At 37.9% G+C, this 21,829-nt stretch overlaps 4 protein-coding genes and 6 non-coding genes across 20 annotated transcripts; 2 read left to right on the forward strand and 8 right to left on the reverse strand.

Moving 5' to 3' along the window:
* Positions 1-207: 207 nt before the first annotated feature.
* LOC663340 (NAD kinase) lies at positions 208-9,023 on the reverse strand. Of its 11 annotated transcripts, none has more exons than XM_015982843.2 (6): positions 8,698-9,023; positions 5,023-5,106; positions 2,649-2,778; positions 1,115-1,768; positions 978-1,060; positions 208-726 (listed from the first exon to the last, which is right to left on the reverse strand). In XM_015982843.2, exons 1-6 carry the CDS (start codon positions 8,838-8,840, stop codon positions 516-518), a joined length of 1,305 nt encoding a protein of 434 aa, XP_015838329.1. In that variant the 5' UTR covers positions 8,841-9,023; the 3' UTR covers positions 208-515. The 11 variants fall into 11 exon arrangements, with proteins under 11 accessions (XP_015838329.1, XP_008197009.2, XP_015838330.1 ...); XM_008198787.3 differs by lacking the exons at positions 978-1,060; positions 8,698-9,023 and adding exons at positions 817-899; positions 5,893-6,309; XM_015982844.2 differs by lacking the exon at positions 8,698-9,023 and adding an exon at positions 6,007-6,307.
* On the reverse strand, positions 5,707-5,778 carry TRNAE-UUC (transfer RNA glutamic acid (anticodon UUC)). The gene has a single exon. It is a non-coding gene; the product is annotated as a tRNA-Glu (tRNA).
* On the reverse strand, positions 6,564-6,635 carry TRNAG-UCC (transfer RNA glycine (anticodon UCC)). The gene has a single exon. It is a non-coding gene; the product is annotated as a tRNA-Gly (tRNA).
* Positions 6,968-7,039, forward strand: TRNAE-CUC (transfer RNA glutamic acid (anticodon CUC)). Its single transcript has one exon. It is a non-coding gene; the product is annotated as a tRNA-Glu (tRNA).
* Positions 7,754-7,824, reverse strand: TRNAG-CCC (transfer RNA glycine (anticodon CCC)). Its single transcript has one exon. It is a non-coding gene; the product is annotated as a tRNA-Gly (tRNA).
* On the reverse strand, positions 8,123-8,213 carry TRNAY-GUA (transfer RNA tyrosine (anticodon GUA)). Its single transcript is given in 2 exon segments — positions 8,123-8,158; positions 8,177-8,213. It is a non-coding gene; the product is annotated as a tRNA-Tyr (tRNA).
* Positions 8,534-8,606, reverse strand: TRNAK-UUU (transfer RNA lysine (anticodon UUU)). Its single transcript has one exon. It is a non-coding gene; the product is annotated as a tRNA-Lys (tRNA).
* A 607-nt stretch (positions 9,024-9,630) lies between the features above and the next one.
* On the forward strand, positions 9,631-12,301 carry Reps (RALBP1 associated Eps domain containing). The gene is made up of 3 exons (XM_969373.4): positions 9,631-9,833; positions 9,886-10,300; positions 10,775-12,301. The coding sequence occupies exons 1-3, from the start codon at positions 9,684-9,686 to the stop codon at positions 12,028-12,030; spliced, it is 1,821 nt and encodes a 606-aa protein (XP_974466.3). The 5' UTR covers positions 9,631-9,683; the 3' UTR covers positions 12,031-12,301.
* Positions 12,302-12,323: 22 nt separating this feature from the next.
* Srp68 (Signal recognition particle 68) lies at positions 12,324-14,515 on the reverse strand. Its single transcript, XM_969355.5, has 2 exons — positions 14,318-14,515; positions 12,324-14,265 (listed from the first exon to the last, which is right to left on the reverse strand). Exons 1-2 carry the CDS (start codon positions 14,406-14,408, stop codon positions 12,665-12,667), a joined length of 1,692 nt encoding a protein of 563 aa, XP_974448.1. The 5' UTR covers positions 14,409-14,515; the 3' UTR covers positions 12,324-12,664.
* Positions 14,516-14,677: 162 nt separating this feature from the next.
* LOC100141739 (uncharacterized) lies at positions 14,678-18,415 on the reverse strand. The gene is made up of 2 exons (XM_001813969.4): positions 17,990-18,415; positions 14,678-15,860 (listed from the first exon to the last, which is right to left on the reverse strand). Exons 1-2 carry the CDS (start codon positions 18,324-18,326, stop codon positions 14,821-14,823), a joined length of 1,377 nt encoding a protein of 458 aa, XP_001814021.1. The 5' UTR covers positions 18,327-18,415; the 3' UTR covers positions 14,678-14,820.
* Between the last annotated feature and the right edge of the window lie 3,414 nt (positions 18,416-21,829).

A 21,829-nucleotide genomic window follows, 5' to 3' on the forward strand; every position in this document is an offset into this window, starting at 1 on the left:
ATCTGAGCACTGATGGACTGAAGAAAAATACACAAGGGGATTATCTTGAGGAATTTCATTTTTAATTATTGCTTTCAACTTTTGTCACATTTGACATTTAGAACAAGTCGGTTGTCGGTATTTTTTATTTTCTAGAAATTGGTGTTACAGTGAAACCTCGATAATCCGAGTTTTTTTGAGGGTCTGGGTATTAAATAAAACACAGTGTTAAAAATTGCAACCAGTTGTTTATTATCCCAACAATATTCTTTAAGAAAACTTGTGAAACGTGCTATAAATATAAAATAAATAAGTTGGCACGCTCAATTGGTCCTATTCGATGTGCACTCTTATGTACATAAAACACATGCTCGGTAACAATAAAAAACATTTAAAAGCTAAGTACCCTAACCTGAGCTTTAAAAAATACAAAAATATAAACTAACAAATTTATCACGATTTCATCAAGAGAGACATTTGACCTTCCAGCCAAACCACAAACCAATATTGCTCAAAAAACCTATCAAAAAAATGCCCTAGCTATCCTTCTCGATCAACTCGGCGTGCTCCAACGAATCCAACGTATCATTCGAACTAGAGTGCGTCAAATCCGTCAACTCGTCCAAATGTTTCTGTCTTTTCCTCACGTTCCAGTGCAGACACTCAGCCAGCGAATCGAACCAATCGGAAATCTGGTCTTGTGCGCAAATGCTCGGCACTGGATAAATCGACGTTGTCACACGCAAACTGTCAAAAAACAACCAATCAGAAAACCACCCTCCTAACCGACACACCTCCACCACCACCACCGTACCCTAAAACAAAACACAAACACACCTATCGCCAGGTTTTAGTTCCTGATGATGTCTGCCGTCGAAACAAACATACGACGAACATCTGGCTTCCGAATTAGGTGTTATCTGGAAAAAATGACACATGAACTAAACGGTAGAGGGCGTGGCGGTGGTGATGGTAGGCCGACTTGACAGTGAACCCACCTGTCACCATGTAACAGCTCTTGGCGGTTGCGGCCGTCAAACGACACCCATGACGTATTGCGACTGTCACGAGAGACAGAAATCTGAATTTGCGACAAAAATTGACAACTGACAATCGGTTATCCCCGCCCACCTACCTTTAACTCCACCCCCGCCGGCACGACAATTGGCCGGAAACTCAACGAGTGGGGGCAAATGGGCGTGACCATGATCGCCGGCACGCTCGGATGGATCATGGACGCGCCAGCCGCCACGGCATAGGCCGTGCTTCCGGTGGGCGTGCTCACGATCAGCCCGTCCCCTTGCACCGAAGTAATCAATTTTCCATCGAGGAAAAGATCGATGTTTGAGAGGTAAGGTGAGGGTCCTCGATCAACGACAACTTCGTTGAGCACCAGGAGATTCGTCGGCTGCTTGGACGTCTTCTTCTCGTCGTCACCCTTTCGCATGATGATACATCGCAAGCGACTTCGGAGAGTTAAGGCGGCGTTGCCTTCGAGGACGTTGTTGACTTGCTCTTGGAAGTTGTCGAAGCGGAAAGGGGTGAGGAACCCCAAGGAGCCGAGGTGGAAGGCCATGACAGGGGGCACAGATTGCTGGAAAAGGTGGCTGGCGTAGAGGAGGGTGCCGTCACCGCCGAGACAGATAATAAAGTCGATTTTGTCGGTGAGATCGTCCTTGCCGTCGCGGAACGTCATCAGCTTGTCTTTGATGGTGGCAAAGGAGGTGAACTGGTCAAGGAGGGGGTCCTCCAGGACGGCCGCCTCCACGAACACAAGCATCCGTTTTTCCTGGCAAGAGCAAAAAAAATGTGACGTTTGCATTTGACAGCCATCATCTGTCATTATTCTATGTTACCAACCTAACTTAATAATCACACGCCTCTTTGATTGGAAATTTATTTAACTGACAACTAATAATAACACGAACAACGAATCTCCGAAATTAAGAGATTTAGAGAAAAACAAGTGACACAACGCGACGATCATTTATTTGTTCAATTGAAAATAACTTAAACAGGGTGAGCTTACTTTTAGAATTTCTCTTTTTTTACTTTAACAACCGTTCACAAGACTTCTAGATTATTCACAACTTTTATATGAAATAGTTTTTCCATAGCCGACTATCAAATATTTTAAATATATTTTTTGTCAAAAAGAGTATAGAAAAAAATCTAACTGTGTGTATACCATATTTTTCAGAGCAGAACAAGTAAGCTTTACAAAAATGTCATAGTCAACCATGATTCCTGTTTAAAAAAAACAACTTTGTTATTACAGCTAAACAATTAGTTAAAAAAAAATCGTAGAAAAAATTCTCTGTAAAAAAGTGCCTGCTTAATGTCTTTATTACAAATGCACATCTCTTATAAAAAGAAAGATATGATTTTTTTAAGATTTCACTAAAATACTAGTCATTTTTCTCTAAATCTATTAGTTTCAGAGAATATCCAAAATAATCACCACAAACTCGAATATTTTTTTTCAATTAAACAATCGTTTGTTGGTCGTTATTTTTATTAGATAATGGAGAAATGGTCGGAAACAACGAATTTTTCTAAGTTTTATCATCGCCCTACCACAGATAACACCCATATTTACATATTTGCGCACAACGTGACCGTATCGTGCGAAATTTATCAAAAAATGCAACCAAACAACGAAAAAATACCTCTATAAGCCATTGCACCAGCTGCACAAACGGCAAATGGACCGAGGCATCCCTCACTTTTTTTATCACTAGGACAGTAAGTGGCGGTTTGTACCACGTCAGCCTTTGGCTCGCCGGATCCTGGATGGTCCTGTAAACACAAACAATACCATTTCAAGGCCGACCATCAATCGATTTATCAATCACAACGTCCGGCTTTTGCGTCACAATTGAAAATTTTCTAATATTCAAAAAAAAACAACAAACCTATACTGAAATTTCACGTTGTTATTGTTGTTGATTTCTTCGGCGAACGGGAGACAAACGACGTTTCCGTTCGCGACCATTTCGGAAAAATTTACCACTGACACACTAATATCACAGTCTGAGCTAATACTAAGGGGAGAGATCGACGAAATGACTAGAAAACAGCGCGCTTTGTGGCCATTTTTCGGAAAATCGGGGCAAAATCGACCGTTTCGCGGCTACGAATGTGATGATATGAAATTTATTTGAATGATGAACGCACGCACGAGCCGCCTGTCGGCTGACCTCCGGCAGTATCGATAAAAAAATTAAATTCTCCAGGAACGTACTAAGGCGACTGCAATTTAAACACTGCTCCCAATTTTGGTGCACGAATGATAAAAATTAAACAGTGTGATAAATGACTAGACACAATTTTGAGACACGCTGTTTGCTTCTAGCAGTTTGTTTTATCGTTCGTATTGTGGGAAATTTAGATTCAAAATCTTGCTTTTTGATTTTTTATTCCCCCAAACGACTAACCCAAAAAATCAAGAAAATCCACCTCAAGGTGAAAAAATTCTCCTCTATATTTTCCTCTAGCGATAATAGATAATAATGATCGTTATCTACAAGTTAATGACGTAACAGACAAACATCTGTCTGTTTATTCACCATTAGAAATAATACTAAATTATTTGATAATATTTTGGCTTTAATAAAAAAAGTAAACATGTTTTGAAATATCACAATTTTTAGGAATATTCGATCACGGAATTAAATACAATAGCATCGATCGTCAATATTCATATAAAAATGTTGAAGGTCAGTAACAAATAATGTCAATTTATTCCAGATTTAAATTAATTGGAAAAAACGCAGAAATAATTGCGTTACGTTAAATCCGTGTCATGTACCTTTTATCGATTTATGTTACGAGAAACACTTAAAACGTTAATTGTTTATTATTTTAGAAAATTCAGCCTAGTTTTCCAAAAACTAAATTAACACTTCCCACAATCATTTTCCCGAAATTGATTAATAAATCTCTTCGGTTGATCATTTTCGTTATTTTCGTAACTTTGTGATTCAGAAAAAGGATTTACATTAGAGTTGAATCATTTATTCAAACATCGTAGATTTCAAACTACGTGTAGATACAATGAAACAATTAACAATAAGTGAATACGACAAAAATGCCTACTCACTTCCCGCGCTACAAAAGTGTTGTAGTGCTAAAATAGGTCGTACATTGGTCGTGTCTTAAATCTTTTCAAAAGAAAAATGTGTAATAAAAAAAACTTCTTCATTTTTATTACTACGTATTATTTAATTTCAAGTAATTCAACTTAAAATTGGAATTAATAAATGTACCTAGATATTTCTCTTACGTACAGTTTATTACGAATATAAGGTATTAATAAATGTAAATATTTATTTATTTTTTTTACCTACAAAACAAAATTTCTATGCTTCTACTTCAACATTTTCCGAAAAGCCATAAATCAATAGAAACTATAGTTTTGTATCTGATTTGTATAATCTCAGACATTAGTTATTAGGTTATTACCCACTTATCTTCATTTTTTTAATCTTGTTTAATTTTCTGTTTACTAAGTTAACAAACAGTCGTAAAATTTGATTGTAAAAAACTAATTATTATTACATTGATACAACAAAAAATATGTACAAAGCAAACGTTATTTTAATAGCCAGTAAGTAGTTCTACAGAATTTGTATGGTTTTTTTTTTCTTATCACTTATCAGTCTACAAACTGTCGTTTCATAAACAAAAACAGTAATTATACTTAAACAAAGAAAAAATAATTTCTCACATTTTTCTAGTGAATTTTTATGTACACATGTTAATTAAATAAAGGCACCTTCACATTTTTGTGTTTCTATTCGTAAATTCTACTAATTACGTAAACAACCAATAGTTGGTTTAATTGGTAAACATCACAAAAATTTCGAAATAAAATTTTCCTGTTCAAGTTATAAATAACTGAGAAAAAATCCAACGGCTTGTAACATTTTTTTACATTGTTAATTGGGGGCATTGTGGCAAGACAAGATTTTCTTTGCTTTTTTTATTAACCCAATTGTGGAAAATTAATGAACAATAAAACGAAAACTTAAAAAAACTCACATGACCATTGCGGAATTTTTCATAATGCGTCCACATGGTCCAAACTGTTGTATGGGCGACGGTGCATTCAGAGATCTCGTCCTCCTGCGAACAAAACCAATGAGATATGAAAATAATTACGTAAAAATAACCCAACTTGATGCTTTGTGATGGTGACGAATCTACGAGGCTCAAACATCGCGAAAAATTATTCTGCATGACTATAACTACAAGCAATCGATACAACACTAAGATTGAATCTGCGGCCGAACTGTTTATTGTACAATCCAGAAATAAACGACTAAATGGCAAATGAAGCTACAAACTAAACGTGGACAAATACCAAGCGATAAGACGTGCGTGTGTGTGCCTTAAGAGATTAATTACCTACAGTGATAATAAATAATTAGTGATGTAAAACAGAGATATGCGCTTAAATCAGACTCACTCTAATACGGTATGCATTTATCAAATTCACTTGAGCATGAAATGCAAATAATTATTCGAACAATTAGAAACAAATTTTTTGCACATAAAAATCAAGTGCACAAATCACAACTGGTAACTGTTAACTCTATCATATTCTAAATATTGACTCAAAATTTTATCTCATAATCGATACTCTTTGAATGTCATCCAAATCTATTTTCTGAACTGTGTTTTTTATTTTTTACATAATTATCAAAATTCCCTGTTAAAAAAAAATTCCGGTACCGGGAATCGAACCCGAGCCTCCTGGGTGAAAGCCAGGTATCCTAGCCACTAGACCATACCGGATTACAACTAAACTTATCCAACGACCTTTACGTCATACCCATGATGAATTTTTGACATTTTAACATGATTATTTTTATCTCACCGAATTTACCAAACTAATGTCAAATAACTTACGGCCAAGTGCCTGACCGTCTCCTGCGCTGCCTGAATTTGTGAATTTCCCCCTCGCATTTCGTATCAGAATCAGGGATTTTCTGTTTATGCAAACAGGCCAATCTGAACTCTAACCTTTCGGCTATCCTGCACTGGTGCAAAACGGACAAATCCACATCCGAACCGGCCCATAGCGATGCCATAATACGCCTTTATTTCGCAAATATTGAAACTAGGTTAGGTCAAAGACTTTGACATTTTGACAGATATGAGACGCAGGACCGCACTAGGAGCGAAAATGGAAGACCGAAAAGGGCACACTTTCACACACCAACGAGGAATTTCACGACGGTTTCGGGTTTTTGTTGTTACACGTCATTTTTGGGAAAATTTGACAAATGACAGCTTTAATGACACGTGACGGCAACAACCCGGATTTTATTTCAAATTAATGGGCCATCCCAAAATTTTCTATTTTTAAACAAATTACGCATCAATAATCCCATAATCTAAGATTAATGATAATTGGAATTAATTGCGAAACAATACGAGAAATCGTGTTGTGTTCAATTAACAATAATGCCAATCGACGTGAGTAATCAGTGAAATCACCTTTAAAAACTCTCATTTGGCCTAGACACACAATGTAATTTAATTATGCAAGAAAACAATGAGTAAGCGGAAAAAAAAGTTGCGATGGCCGGGAATCGAACCCGGATCAACTGCTTGGAAGGCAACTATGCTGACCATTACACCACCATCGCACTTAGTTATCGTTCACCAACCGTTGGTGAAGACAAAAATACATTTATTTTAATACAGTTGCTGTTTTCCTGGTAGTGAGAAGCTCAAAAATGCAACCAACGCTTCAGCAACGAAAGTTTCACAAGAAAATTTTATTGTTTTATGACTTCATGTTTGCCTGCTACAAAAGAATCGAGAAATTTTACTCAAGACTATAAGTAAATACTGTCGTGATAATAAATAGTATTGTAGCAATTGTCGTAACATAGTAAGTCCTATTATTTTATTTTAACTGTACTTCAAGTTAAAAGAGTGCTTTTTAAGTATTGTTAGTAAAACAATACCAGTAACATCCGGTATGGTCTAGTGGATAGGATACCTGGCTCTCACCCAGGAGGCTCGGGTTCGATTCCCGGTACCGGAAGATTTTGTTTTCTTTTTAATTCTGATAAATATTGAAATTGTAGTTACAAATTAGGATTATCTTTTGTATTTTTTTTATGTCCAAATTGTGATAAATAACTGGAACAAATGATTGATTTTGAAATAGAAATCAAGGCTTTCAACGACTAAATAAACAATTTTGTCCAAGGAGTTTCAAGCCACTGACATTACTGAATATAGATATTTGTTATCGATAAAATGACCACGTTGTGCAATAAATATCCAGAATGTGAAAGTAAAGTAGCGAAGGCGAGGGTTACAATTTATCGTCTAGGCTTAAAATGTATCAAAGACAACACCTTTGCCCTTAGGATCTGAGTAACGCAAGACAAATCTGCTTAGAACTGTATTCACACACACCCATAAAAAAATAATGAGGATGTTTGAAAAACGCATAGGAATTAATTTTTTAACTATAAATAGAAAACGAGTTTTGCAGCAATTAATTTAAATAATGAGTCATTCAATTTTATTGTTGCGATACAAATTATGTTATAATTAGATTAGGGATTAATGACTTAATTATAATCGCGTGATTGATTATTACTGCATGGGCTTGGAGCAATTTAAGTGTGGTCGACGTGGGGTGTTTAACTGGAAGCGGGCCTAAATTTTATGATGTAATTAACAATAATTTTCAAAATTTGCTCAAAATCAAATAGTTTTATTAAAAAAAAAAAGAAAAAAAAACGTATGCACTGCCCGGGAATCGAACCCGGGTCGCAAGAATGGGAATCTTGCATGATACCACTACACTAGCAGTGCTGTGGTTAACTACGCGTTCACTACTGTTAATGAACAGTATCATCTTACTTTTATTATAAATTGTCAGGATTTAATAATACATTAAAAACATCAGTAGTTATAAAATATTACTAATAGTATTGAAACTTATTTGTTTTTTTATTTAAAACAGTAAATCATTCATTATCATTAAAATTAAAATATCAAGCTTTATTGTGCTAAATGCATTCTTTTGAAAAAGTTTGTTTTATAAAAAAGTTTTATAAAGTTTAACTCGGTGAATCAGTTATTTCTTAAAAGCAATTTGAAAAAAAAAGTTTCCTTCGAGCCGGATTTGAACCAGCGACCTATGGATGTCCACTTTTAAGATCCTCTACAGTCCACCGCTCTACCAACTGAGCTATCGAAGGTTGATTTTACAGATGACTGTTGTTCTTCTACTAGTTGAAATATTGTTAAAACATTTGATTATTTGATTTTAAATTATCTTTTAATAAATAAAACTATATGAGTAAGCTAATATAATACGGCAGTCACAGGCATTAAATAGTATTACAACAGCAAAAACTTATCTTATCTGTTGCATTCACAAGCAATCAATAAAATTAATAAAATAATATTGTAAAAACATATTTTCGACCATTTGGTTTTATCGGATATAAATACTATTTCGGGAAAAATTAGTAAATATTGTAAAAATACACGACTAGAAAAAAGAAAAAAATTTGGCCGCCCGAGCAGGGACTTGAACCCTGGACCCTTGGATTAAAAGTCCAATGCTCTACCGACTGAGCTACCCGGGCTTGTACTTAACAAGCCCCCTCAGTCCTAGTCCTCCAAAATCTTTCCGCAACAACCACAAGTTATTAAAATTTTGAATTCAACAATAATTACCGAAAAGTGTTGAGTTTTTCCATAGCTTTACCCACCACCGTCTTCTTCAGCGGCGTCGGACTCGTCCCCGGCGTGCTATTAGCCGAATTGAGTTTTTCATCGGCCACAAGGGCCCTAGCCAGTTGCATGTCGCTCTCGTTCATATTTCTTACCGACACGACAAAATCACAAAACCAATTACCACTTACAGCACACCTAACATTTGTTAAGATCAAGGTAAATGAAAAATCATAATCGCAAGTACGGCCCTGACCTAAATGATAAATAAGCGCGCTTTTGTCTCGGTTAGGGTCAGGTTTCCTCTTAGGGTCACTTATTTTTGTTGTTCTGAAACCGTCCGCGAAGAACTTTCGACAAGAACTGACAGAACTTGCCTTTAACGAGTCGACTCTGGCATTTTTTCTTTTAAATTAAATCGACGACGGCAAATAAATTAATATAAAAATCTAGTCCATGCACCGCTCCGAGCGGTCGGGTTATGAAATTGACGGTGAAAAACGACTATTATTATCTCAGCGAGGTGTTTTCCTGCTGTAGGCCCGCGGGGACTGCAAAAAAAATATGCGCCCAAACAATTTTATTATAATGCAATTAAATTAAAAGAAAAATTGTGACAAAAAAACATAACACAGATGAATAAGAATTTCCACATAAGACCAAACATTATTATAAATAGTTTAGATTTTTGAACATTTGTTTTTGAAAATTCATAAATGTTAGGTCACTTTGGTCGCTAGTGTCGCTACTTTCTGGCACAGTTGGTACCGAGAACACAGGCAAAAATTTCCGAAATTGGAGCCATTTATTTAAGCAGTACATTTTTTACATAAATTTGTTATACACTGATGGTTGTAATCTGGTCTATTGTGTCTCTTATCTCTTCCTCATTATCTAAATACTTTTTTGGTGAATTATTTATGTTGGAGACATTCCCGAGTGATAAGGCGAAGGTTGGTCTACCTGCCTGGCTCCATCAGCTGTCAAAAATGGAGGAGTTACAGCTGTCAGAAACTTTACAACGATATTTTTCCGACGTTTTTCTTTGTTGTGACGAGGAAAAATCCGGGAGCGCCTCCTTGACCAAAACCGTCGAATTAATCAAGTCGGGCAACGTGCCCGAAGACATCATATCCCAAGTGAGTGGTTTTCTCACTCTCTAACCTCACATTCTGACATTTCTCCTGTCAGATTTCAGAGATCTGTTGGGGCCAAACCACGACCAGTTTGTCTAGGAAGCAATTTTTTTCCGCTTTGAAATTAGTCGCCGCCTATCAGGCCAACATGCCGTTAAATGCCGACGTAGTCACTTCCAATTTGGAGTTGCCTTTGCCCAGGTTTACTTGGAATAATTTGGAGAGTGATTCACAAGTTCCTGATTTAATCGAACTGAGAAACGATGCCAATTATGTTGAACAAGTCGATGCGAACAGCACCGACTCGGAAGTCGATAGTGATACGCTTAGTATAGTTAGGAATGGGTCGCCCGAAATTTCCAGCACCGCCTCTGATAGCCCCACGCCCACGAATAGTGTGCAGGACAGGAGCTGGGCCATCGGGGGGGCCTGGCAGGGGCTGGTCTCCGAAGAACAAAGACAGCTCTTGGGTGAGTCGTGGAATGAAATAATGAAGCATTGTTTCGTTAAAACAATAAATCAACGGATTTTTGTTTAGTAAACAGGCAGGTGTCGCCGAATTGACTAGCTATTGAGTTATTAATGCGTCGTGTGACGGCATTTGCATTCATCAATTCATTTTGAAATTGTTGACATTACGTTCACTTTTCCAAAAATGGTGGCTCTTAATAAATTTTGTTTAATTAATGTAGTGACGCTTGCGACATATTTCAACGCGTGGTACACATTATTTTTGGTCAATAAACAAACAATTCGGAAACATAATTAAAGAATTAACGACTCGGAAAGTCGTAAATTTGATTGCTTTTGAGTATGTTCTACATCCAGTGATACAAGTTGTTGTTTTATCAATTTTCATTTAATTCATTACGCAGATAATTGTGAGTTTTTTTCTACAAAGGTCTTACACTATTAGCAATATTTTTTTTATTTCCCTTGTTTAGGGACGGAGGAGGAGTCGAGCGATCGGCACAGCAGCGAGGAGGACACGGAAGTGAGCCCCGAGATCTGGACGATCAACCCCGAACAGCGCGACTACTACACGAAACAATTCCGCTCCCTCCAGCCCGACACCAACGCCTTACTCGCCGGTCCCGTCGCCCGCATGTTTTTCGAAAAATCGCGCCTTCCAGTCCACGAGCTCCGCAAAATCTGGCAGCTGGCCGACGTGACCAAAGACGGCGCCCTCAGCCTCCAGGAGTTCAACACTGCGATGCATCTAGTCGTCTTGCGCCGCAACCACATCGAACTCCCCGACGTCCTGCCGCCCACCCTCATCCCCGGCAACGAAACGCCCCTGTCCGTGAGCCCCGAGACCGAGCCCATGCTCTCCCCCCAAACGAAAGACACCGCCAAAGAGTGGACGAAATTCGTCGACAGCCCCACCAGCTCCGTTAGTTCCCCCGGCCCCAAACCCGTCAACTTCGATTTCCAGAAAATCACACTCGATAAAGACTCGAAAATCTTACACCCAGTCCCGCTTCGAATCACGCCAGAGTGCCCCATGGCGCCCCCGGGCGAAGACTCCGTCGACAATGCGGAAGCGCACAGTCCGAAGAAATTCACCGATAATAGCGCCATCCAGCGGCCGCAGCCGAAAAAAATCAGCATACCGGGCCCTGGGGCGATCCCTCCGCCCCCCACCACGCAAACGGGGGATGAAGGGCCGGTCAGTCTCCCGGTTTTTCCCCCGCCTAAGAAGGAAAAACCGCCCCCGCCTCCGCCCAGACCGTTCAAAAGCCACGGTCGGAGCTCGTCGCTTGATTTGAACCGGTTGAGCAAGTTGGGAGCCCCGCCCACGATCCCGCCCAGAGTCAGTCCCAATATCCAATCGAAGAAGCTGACCAATCAGAAGTCGGAAGGGGACGCCTTTGCCAACTTTGATAGTTTCGAGAAGTATGAAAATGTGGACGAGGGGATTTTTCCGGGTGATTTGTATGAAGCGGAGAGAAAGAAGATTTTTGCGAGGTTTACTGAATTGCCAAGAAAACACGGGGCGTTTGAGGTTTATCGAAAACCGGCCAAGAATCAAGAAGGCGGGCAAGACGAGAAAGCCAAGTGGGAGTTGTTTCAAATGTTGCAGGAGGAGAATACGGTGCTGTTGAGGATTTGTCAAGAGTTGAGTCAAGAACTGGCCGATATTCGGGAAGAGAAAATGACGCTAAAGTTGAGATTAGAAAAACAATTAAGTCTGGGATAGTTGAGATGAATCAAATGCTATTTAAGTTGAATCTCCAGGTATTATTAAGGCCGACAGTGCCATAAACTGCCTAAATTGTTCAATTATGTTTATCATTGAGTGAAAGAATATTTTTTTAATGACGTTATCAAATCATATTTGAAAGAATCTATATGTTGGTCAGATTTAGGTTGTTTATATTATATATGGCTCTATTGCAGCAAAGTCTTATATTTTTTCGTGTAGCTATAGGAAGACTGTATTTTAAGATTAAATAAATACTTTAAAATTATTAGGTTTTAAGGAAAATCGCATTTTCTGCATTACACTTTATTTCCGAATGATAAAAAATAACCTAATCCCTTAATACCACGGTTTCCTTGGTCTCTGAAGCAAGTTTCTTTCTTTTGCAAAAAATACACAAGACGCCATTTTAAAAAAGTTGACAGTTACCATTATTACATAATATGTCATCGCACAGGGAAATTAATAATTTTATCCAACAGACTGTCGATTCCTTTAAGTAAATATGTGATTTGTTATAATTTTTTTTTAAATAAAAAAGCTACAAGGGCGCGAAACCAAAACCCCCGCTATAGTAACAAAAAATAAACCAACAGATGGCGACATATTACGATCGCTAAGTGCGAACTCCTTACTTCTTTCCCCACCCCCACAGCCCCTTGACGAACCCGGAAATCCCCGCCCCCTTTTCCTTCTTCTGCCCGCCTTCCAATTTCTCCGTCAAATCGGGTAACTCGACGAAATTCAATGCCAAATCATAAAACAACGGCTTGGCAGGAATCGGTTCCATGGCCGGAGGCAGACTCACAATATTCGGGTTTTTGCTCAACAATTGCGGCTCTTCTCTAAACTCGTCCAAGCGCTCAATCAACGGTTTCTTACTCTTGTACACCTTTTGGGGCACTTGAATTTGATCCTCTTGCTGGTCCAACACACAGTTGGCCTGCGCTGTGATTTTATCAACATCGACAGTGTCTCGCACACTCTTCACTAAATCGTCCAGTTCTTTGAGAAATTTATTTTTTATTGGGAGTTTAGCGAGGGCTTTGGAGGCGGAATCGTACAAAACGGCCGCTTCCTTGAAGCGTTTTTGGGCCGCTTGTGTTTTCGCCAGGAAATAGACGCGCAAAGCCTTGAACGCTTGCAACTGCTGGTTGTAATAATCCTGGGCCAGTTTCACGTCTTTGATTGACTCGTTCTGCGACAATTCGCCCGTTTGTTGGATTATTATGTCAAGTAAACGGACGCAATCTTGCGATTTGCGCGTTTGTTGCATCAGTAACAAGTGTCTCTGAGACGTTCTCTCGACCCGAATCGATAATAAATAAGACAGTAACAGTTGGTCTTGTTTCTCAGTTCTGACAACATCGCGCGCTAGTGAAATAATATCCCGCAAGTCGATAAACAAATTCTCGAGAATTTTAATTTTCGCTTGGTTGTTTTCTGCGTGGATTAAAGACTCGTCCAAGCCTTCAATACTCAAGAGAAACAAGCGGACGCGTTCAATCCTCACCGGGATTTTAATCCCGAACCATTGCACTTCGTGTAGAACCGCCTCGGTTTTTTGCTTAGATTGCGACACCAAAGCGTCGAAATTATCCAAAACGCCTTGACTCCTCAGTTCTAGCAAATCAACAGCTTTCTCGTCCCCTATATTATAGGCGCAGTAGCGCAAACTGGGTGTAATTTCAACAACTCGCTGCTTGTACGGCGCTTGTTCGTTCTCCGCCAAAGCGGACCCCAACTTTTCGTAAATCATTTGCGCTTTTTTGAGATTTTCGGTGGCTTTGAGCCAGATCTGGAGCTCGAACTGGAGACTCCCCTGGATCCAGGCCACGTAGGCTTGCGACTCGAGCTTGGTCCTGGCATCGCAGCGCTCCTGCTGGCACAACTCCTCCAGCTGGAGGGCGTAGACGCAAGCCTTGCGTAGTTTCTGGATTAGGTGGAATTTTTTGCGGGGTTCGGTGTTGGCTTCTTGGCGTAGTTGCATGGCATAGGCCCAGCAGCGCTCGGAGAGCATTAGGGGGATTTCGAGATAGCGCTCGTCGGCTTTTTTGTCGGTAATGTGAGAGTCTGTAACGTCGCGTTTTTTGAAGTGGCGGCGGTCGCCTTGCGGCAGCTTGAGGACTTTGCGGAGGCGCCGGATGCGGCGGGAGCAGTAGCCACGGTAGCGCTGGAAGTCGCCGTGGCGGAGGCCGTGCTGTTGTTGGGCGTTTTTAATCACTTTGAGGACTGGAAGTGTAACAGATGGTGGAGAAGTGAGGTTAGGGCGAGGCGAACTTACTTTCAAGAGTGAAGGGTTTTAGGGGCTCCGGTTTTGGTTTGGGTTTAGTCTCGTCGACGAGGGGGCTTTCGGTGGGCTCTTCGGTGACCATAGTTGCAGTTTTTGTTAATTTTGGGTGATTTTTTGCACGACTTGACAATTGACAGGTGTCAAATCAACAAAACGTGGAGCATGGTTACAGAAAACTGTAATAACGTGTGTGCTGTTTTCTACTTTTTGTTCAAAATGTAAATAATAAAATACAAGGACAAATGAATGTTAATTTTTAACAAATTGTTAAAACATTTTGGAGCCGATAATAAAAACAGGGGATGCGTACAGAGAACTGGTCATCAACATTATTAACAAACACAATTATCTGTTGTAAAACTTTATGGTGTACAAAGATACGTTGCTACAATACTTTTACTTTTGTAAATTTGACCGCAAAATTATTGGGGAATTAGGGATTAAAAATTTATTCAAGCGACAAGATATTACACCAAAAATTCAACCTGATTTTATTACAAAAGCAAACGTAACAGCTTCCCATACTCTGCAAAAAACAGCCTCCTAAACTTGAAAATAACACCATCAGCGACCCTTACAGGACTAGACAAATATTTGGCACACTCCGGCAATATCACAGTATCACAGTCATCCTTATAATGGTTAAGCTGCGCTAAACCAACGTTTAAAAACTTCACCACCCCAACCCCCGGCTTTAAACTCCTTAAGGCGTAGTGATTGAACACTGTTAGTGCATTTTTGGTGGAAACGAAGCTTTTCCCCGACTCTCCCTCGTCGCTGAACTCGCTCCGGACCGTCCTTTTGAAGAAAAACACCTCCTCTGTTGATTTTTTCACGTTAAAGTGGCGCAAATAATAGGCATTTCTAACAGTAAACGAGGCAAAAGTGTCGTCAGTTCGGTTAAGAATTTCCGCCCACGTGCTTCCATGTCTTGGTACAATTATTTCGTCAATGTCGAGAGGAATTACAAAGTGTGACGTGTGGATGTTGCGGTAAAGGCAGTCGTTGTAGGCGATGATTTCGTAACGTCTTTTTTGCCAAATGTGGGTTGAGTGCTTGAAAGTTGGCTCTTGAGCGATCTGGTTATGGGCATACAGAGTTAAACCACCGTTCAAGTGCTTTTCCAGAGTTTCAAGAACTTGGCGCGGCTTTTTTTGGAGATTTTCAACGTAAAAGTCGATTTTTTCGGCCCCCAGTATTCGGTTGATTGCGATCCACTGGAGGAGTTGTTCGGAAATGTCGTTCCGAAAATTTAGTGGTTTTACACAAACTGTAAAGCTAGTTGTGTTTTCCACATTGGGGGTTGTTATCACAAATTTTTGGGGCGCTATTTGACACGGCTTTTCATTGAGGGAGAAATAAACCGAGGTTTTATTCACGGGTAAATGGCAAGATATGAGATAGGGGTTGAAGTACAAATGAGTGTCGTTTTGGTTCCATGTTTCGGACCAAATTTTCGTTACTACGGCTTTGGTGATGTGGTAGTGACCATCAGAGGTGGCAATTTGGCAAAAAAATTCTTTACCAGGAGTGCCTGAAACAAGTAACTTGTTATTGTCTCTACAGTAATTAGCAATAACACTTCCAATGCCTTTTGAGTTTAACTGTCTTAAAACAATTCAGCGTAGTGGTTACAAGAGTTGAAAGTACTGTTGCGGAAAACAAAACAAGTGTAAATAAAGCTGTTGCTCATTTCGTTTGTAATTATGGTAATTTTTGTCGTTACTTTAGAATTGCCCTACAATTTATTCTCGCAATAAAATTTTACATCTTCATAGAAATTTCAAGAATGGACTTTTAATTATAAACTCACTCGAGCATGAAAGTAAAAACCGAGATAACGTTAAGTAACGATCGCATCTTTTCCAATTTCCGACGAATTTTTCGTATCCAATGTCGTAAAAATTAAACCCGATAACGGTCGTCCCAACTATGCAAATACAGCTTTAGAATTTTTAAATTCCATTGAGTCGGTCGTAGAAATCTGGTTTTTGGGAGACGAAGCACCCGGAAATCACGAATGATAAAATCCCACGGAATATAATAATTACGTACAAGAGGAGGCGGGTTAGACGCTCGATCGCGTCCGAATAAATTTTATTCGTGCTGGGAACATTTGTCTTTGAGGATTCATTGCGTGATCGACAAAATTTTAGTTCTATTGACGTGATAAATTTTTTCACAGAGAACCGTGATAGGTCAAATTTATAACTGCTAATTGTGGGTAACAAATGAGGGAATAATTATTTTAGATTTATTGGTAGTTGGCTGAAAATTTTACAAATTAGTAATGACTTGTAAAAAGTTTACGACGCGAAAAAATAAGCATTATGTAGAAGTTTTCAGCACAAAGAATGATTAATTACACTTTTCATACAAGTCATGACTAATTTTTTCGTTCTTATTAAAACCATCTTAAAAAATATTGTTCCTTTTCAGTAGATTTGACCATAGTGTTTTTTCACAATAACTAAATGGTCTGTTTTCGAAAAAGTATGATGTAGAATTCACCGGAATAAACCATTTTGCTTTACGACTTTTAGTTTATGAGTTAAGAATTTTTTCAAGGAGAAAAATAAATACGTTTGAAGTTTTTACCAGAAGATAAATAATTTGAAGCGCCATATGATGTTTTTTATTTTTGCTCTAAATCTCATAGTTTCCGAGTAAAACACCAAAAACATGTTGAAATTTACGGTTTTTGTTCATTTTTCAATGGTCGACTATGGCAAATTTATTGAACTTAGCAAAAAAAAAGTCAAACAAAATAAAAAAAAGCTCTACAAACTGGCATAGTTTTCAAGACAATATCTCATATATAAAAAAACAGATTTCAAAGCCAATTATAGCGAAACTGATAAAAGAGCTAGAGGAAAACTGTTTATTCCAATGTAAAGAACACGGTAGAATAGGTTTTAATAGATTTTGAGACATTTTAATTTATTTATTTATTTAATTTAGCAAATTTTTATTTTTTTATTTTGTCAATTACGGCAAAACTTTTCGAAAAAATGGAATAATTTTACTCAAAGCCTGTGTGAAATGATCTGGGCAATCGATTGGCGTTGAGAAATTCGTCAAATTCCTAATAGTTTTTTTGGTTATAATTTTTTATTTTACCTGTTTTTGCTTATAATATTTACAGTTTTCTCGAAAAGTATTAGTCGGAAATCAATGATCTTTTTTGAAAAAGATAGATAATTAAATGAGCTTTCCAATGATAATAAACTTCATTGGGTTATCTCCAATAGTTCCGGAGTTATTACTCAATAAATGTTACAGGTACCGAAAATCTCGTAAAAAATTGGTAAAATTAAAAATTAATAAAATCAAAGCATTTGATTTTTCGTAGGTACTTTGAGAACTTGAGAGGTTCTAAAGGCATAGGAGAGTCCATAAAACTTTGCTAGAGCAACGAATTTTAAAAATTATTTTTTTTATGAAGATTTAAAACTGCGTTTAATAAAAAGGGAAAAAATTAATTTGGTCGCCTTAAAATAAACCTTATTTAATAATCTGCTTTGTATTCAGTCTGTACTTTTGTATTATAAATAACTGACAATAATGTGTTTTTAAGAAAAACCTTTAAAAGCTAAGTGAAAAAATAATAAAACTTTTAATAAAAAATCGCAATTTATTTGATTAAAACAAGTTGAAACTTACCTTTAACCATTGATATTGTCCTTAAATAATGATGCGGCTCCAGCCTGCCATCAAAATAAATCGAATAAATAAAAATACTCGTCCCGTCTAATTGTGTCCACTTTCCATTTGCCAATTTTTCGGGCTTTACCCCAACGAAAAACCCGCCACTACAAGCCACCTCTTCACTTTCAATTTCGATTTGTTTCTTCAAAGAAAAAGCTACAATTTTCCTGCTGTCCCCACTTTCCAGCCCCTTATTACCCTCCCCAACTGTTTGGAGAAACTCAAAACCGAAAAAAACCACTGCCAAGCCACTCAAACTCAAAGCCAGCCAGCGTCTCCTAATGACTATCATGCCACTCTCCGATAGTTGCGGATTGAGTGAATCAAATCCTGTGCTATAGCGGTTGCACAGGAAAGAAACGGTGACAAGATTACGTCATATTTGAAGGTGTAAATAGAGCCGTGCTCAACGGTAATCCCATGGATTACCATTTAGATGGCTTTGATCCCACCCATCGTGGGATGATAATTAGGAATTTCGATTGATTATGCAAAAATTTTTCCTGACCGGTAAAGTAAAGTAACGTTTGTTCCTGTTTTTATTCAGCGCAACTCTATTGAATAATAATTAAGTGCGATGAGATAAAACAGGCACTTAACGGCTCAATATGGACTAAATGGCCTTTACCGTTCCGTATTACACTTACAGGTAATCGCGGACTGCATCTGTCAAATGAGCAAAACCATAATCAAGCCCCCCGTAATTATGTAATTTTACAGTTAATTAGATACTCGTCGCAATTTAATGAAAAGTTCGCTCCGAGTTATTACGTTTCGGACTTAATTACAAGTTCCAGACCATAAAGTACAAAAAAATTATTTGAATTTTCCCACAGGTCCTAACAATAACAATAAAACGCTCGAATCTCTTTTACGTTTTTTTTTTTTTTATTAAAATATCTAGAGATTTTGGTGCTTGTAAGTATAAGACAGAGGAAAGGGAATTGTTTAAAAATGGCGCTAGAGGGGAAGTAAAACGCTCGAATCTCTTTCACGTTTTTTTATTAAAATATTATTAGCGATTTTGGTGCTTGTAGTATAAGACAGAGGGAGGGGATTGTTTAAAAATGGCGCTAGAGGGGAAGTAAAACGCTCGAATCTCTTTCACGTTTTTTTTATTAAAATATTATTAGCGATTTTGGTGCTTGTAGTATAAGACAGAGGGAAGGGGATTATTTAAAAATGACGCTGGAAGGGAAGTAAAACGCTCGAATCTCTTTCACGTTTTTTTTATTAAAATATTATTAGCGATTTTGGTGCTTGTAGTATACGACAGAGGGAAGGGGATTGTTTAAAATGGTGCTGGAGGGGAAGTAAAACGCTCGAATCTCTTTCACGTTTTTTTTTATTAAAATATTATTAGCGATTTTGGTGCTTGTAAGTATAAAACAGAGGGAAGGGGATTGTTTAAAAATGGCGCTGGAGGGGAAGTAAAACGCTCGAATCTCTTTCACGTTTTTTTATTAAAATATTATTAGCGATTTTGGTGCTTGTAAGTATAAGACAGAGGGAAGGGGATTGTTTAAAAATGGCGCTGGAGGGGAAGTAAAACGCTCGAATCTCTTTCACGTTTTTTTTTATTAAAATATTATTAGCGATTTTGGTGCTTGTAAGTATAAAACAGAGGGAAGGGGATTGTTTAAAATGGCGCTGGAGGGGAAGTAAAACGCTCGAATCTCTTTCACGTTTTTTTTTATTAAAATATTATTAGCGATTTTGGTGCTTGTAGTATAAGACAGAGGGAAGGGGATTGTTTAAAATGGTGCTGGAGGGGAAGTAAAACGCACGAATCTCTTTCACGTTTTTTTTATTAAAATATTATTAGCGATTTTGGTGCTTGTAAGTATAAGACAGAGGGAAGGGGATTGTTTAAAAATGGCGCTGGAGGGGAAGTAAAACGCTCGAATCTCTTTCACGTTTTTTTTTATTAAAATATTATTAGCGATTTTGGTGCTTGTAAGTATAAAACAGAGGGAAGGGGATTGTTTAAAATGGCGCTGGAGGGGAAGTAAAACGCTCGAATCTCTTTCACGTTTTTTTTTATTAAAATATTATTAGCGATTTTGGTGCTTGTAGTATAAGACAGAGGGAAGGGGATTGTTTAAAATGGTGCTGGAGGGGAAGTAAAACGCACGAATCTCTTTCACGTTTTTTTTATTAAAATATTATTAGCGATTTTGGTGCTTGTAGTATACGACAGAGGGAAGGGGATTGTTTAAAATGGTGCTGGAGGGGAAGTAAAACGCACGAATCTCTTTCACGTTTTTTTTATTAAAATATTATTAGCGATTTTGGTGCTTGTAAGTATAAGACAGAGGAAAGGGGATTGTTTAAAAATGGCGCTGGAGGGGAAGTAAAACGCTCGAATCTCTTTCACGTTTTTTTATTAAAATATTATTAGCGATTTTGGTGCTTGTAAGTATAAAACAGAGGGAAGGGGATTGTTTAAAATGGCGCTGGAGGGGAAGTAAAACGCTCGAATCTCTTTCACGTTATTTTTATTAAAATATTATTAGCGATTTTGGTGCTTGTAGTATAAGACAGAGGGAAGGGGATTGTTTAAAATGGCGCTGGAGGGGAAGTAAAACGCTCGAATCTCTTTCACGTTTTTTTTTATTAAAATATTATTAGCGATTTTGGTGCTTGTAAGTATAAGACAGAGGGAAGGGGATTATTTAAAAATGACGCTGGAAGGGAAGTAAAACGCTCGAATCTCTTTCACGTTTTTTTTTATTAAAATATTATTAGCGATTTTGGTGCTTGTAAGTATAAAACAGAGGGAAGGGGATTGTTTAAAAATGGCGCTGGAGGGGAAGTAAAACGCTCGAATCTCTTTCACGTTATTTTTATTAAAATATTATTAGCGATTTTGGTGCTTGTAGTATAAGACAGAGGGAAGGGGATTGTTTAAAATGGCGCTGGAGGGGAAGTAAAACGCTCGAATCTCTTTCACGTTTTTTTTTATTAAAATATTATTAGCGATTTTGGTGCTTGTAAGTATAAGACAGAGGGAAGGGGATTGTTTAAAAATGGCGCTGGAGGGGAAGTAAAACGCTCGAATCTCTTTCACGTTTTTTTTTTATTAAAATATTATTAGCGATTTTGGTGCTTGTAAGTATAAGACAGAGGGAAGGGGATTGTTTAAAAATGGCGCTGGAGGGGAAGTAAAACGCTCGAATCTCTTTCACGTTTTTTTTTATTAAAATATTATTAGCGATTTTGGTGCTTGTAAGTATAAAACAGAGGGAAGGGGATTGTTTAAAATGGCGCTGGAGGGGAAGTAAAACGCTCGAATCTCTTTCACGTTTTTTTTTATTAAAATATTATTAGCGATTTTGGTGCTTGTAGTATAAGACAGAGGGAAGGGGATTATTTAAAAATGACGCTGGAAGGGAAGTAAAACGCTCGAATCTCTTTCACGTTTTTTTTATTAAAATATTATTAGCGATTTTGGTGCTTGTAGTATACGACAGAGGGAAGGGGATTGTTTAAAATGGTGCTGGAGGGGAAGTAAAACGCACGAATCTCTTTCACGTTTTTTTTATTAAAATATTATTAGCGATTTTGGTGCTTGTAAGTATAAGACAGAGGAAAGGGGATTGTTTAAAAATGGCGCTGGAGGGGAAGTAAAACGCTCGAATCTCTTTCACGTTTTTTTATTAAAATATTATTAGCGATTTTGGTGCTTGTAAGTATAAGACAGAGGGAAGGGGATTGTTTAAAAATGGCGCTGGAGGGGAAGTAAAACGCTCGAATCTCTTTCACGTTATTTTTATTAAAATATTATTAGCGATT

The sequence above is a fragment of the Tribolium castaneum genome, chromosome 6 (genome assembly GCF_031307605.1).
Source record: "Tribolium castaneum strain GA2 chromosome 6, icTriCast1.1, whole genome shotgun sequence".
In the NCBI taxonomy this organism is placed as follows: Eukaryota; Metazoa; Arthropoda; class Insecta; order Coleoptera; family Tenebrionidae; genus Tribolium; species Tribolium castaneum.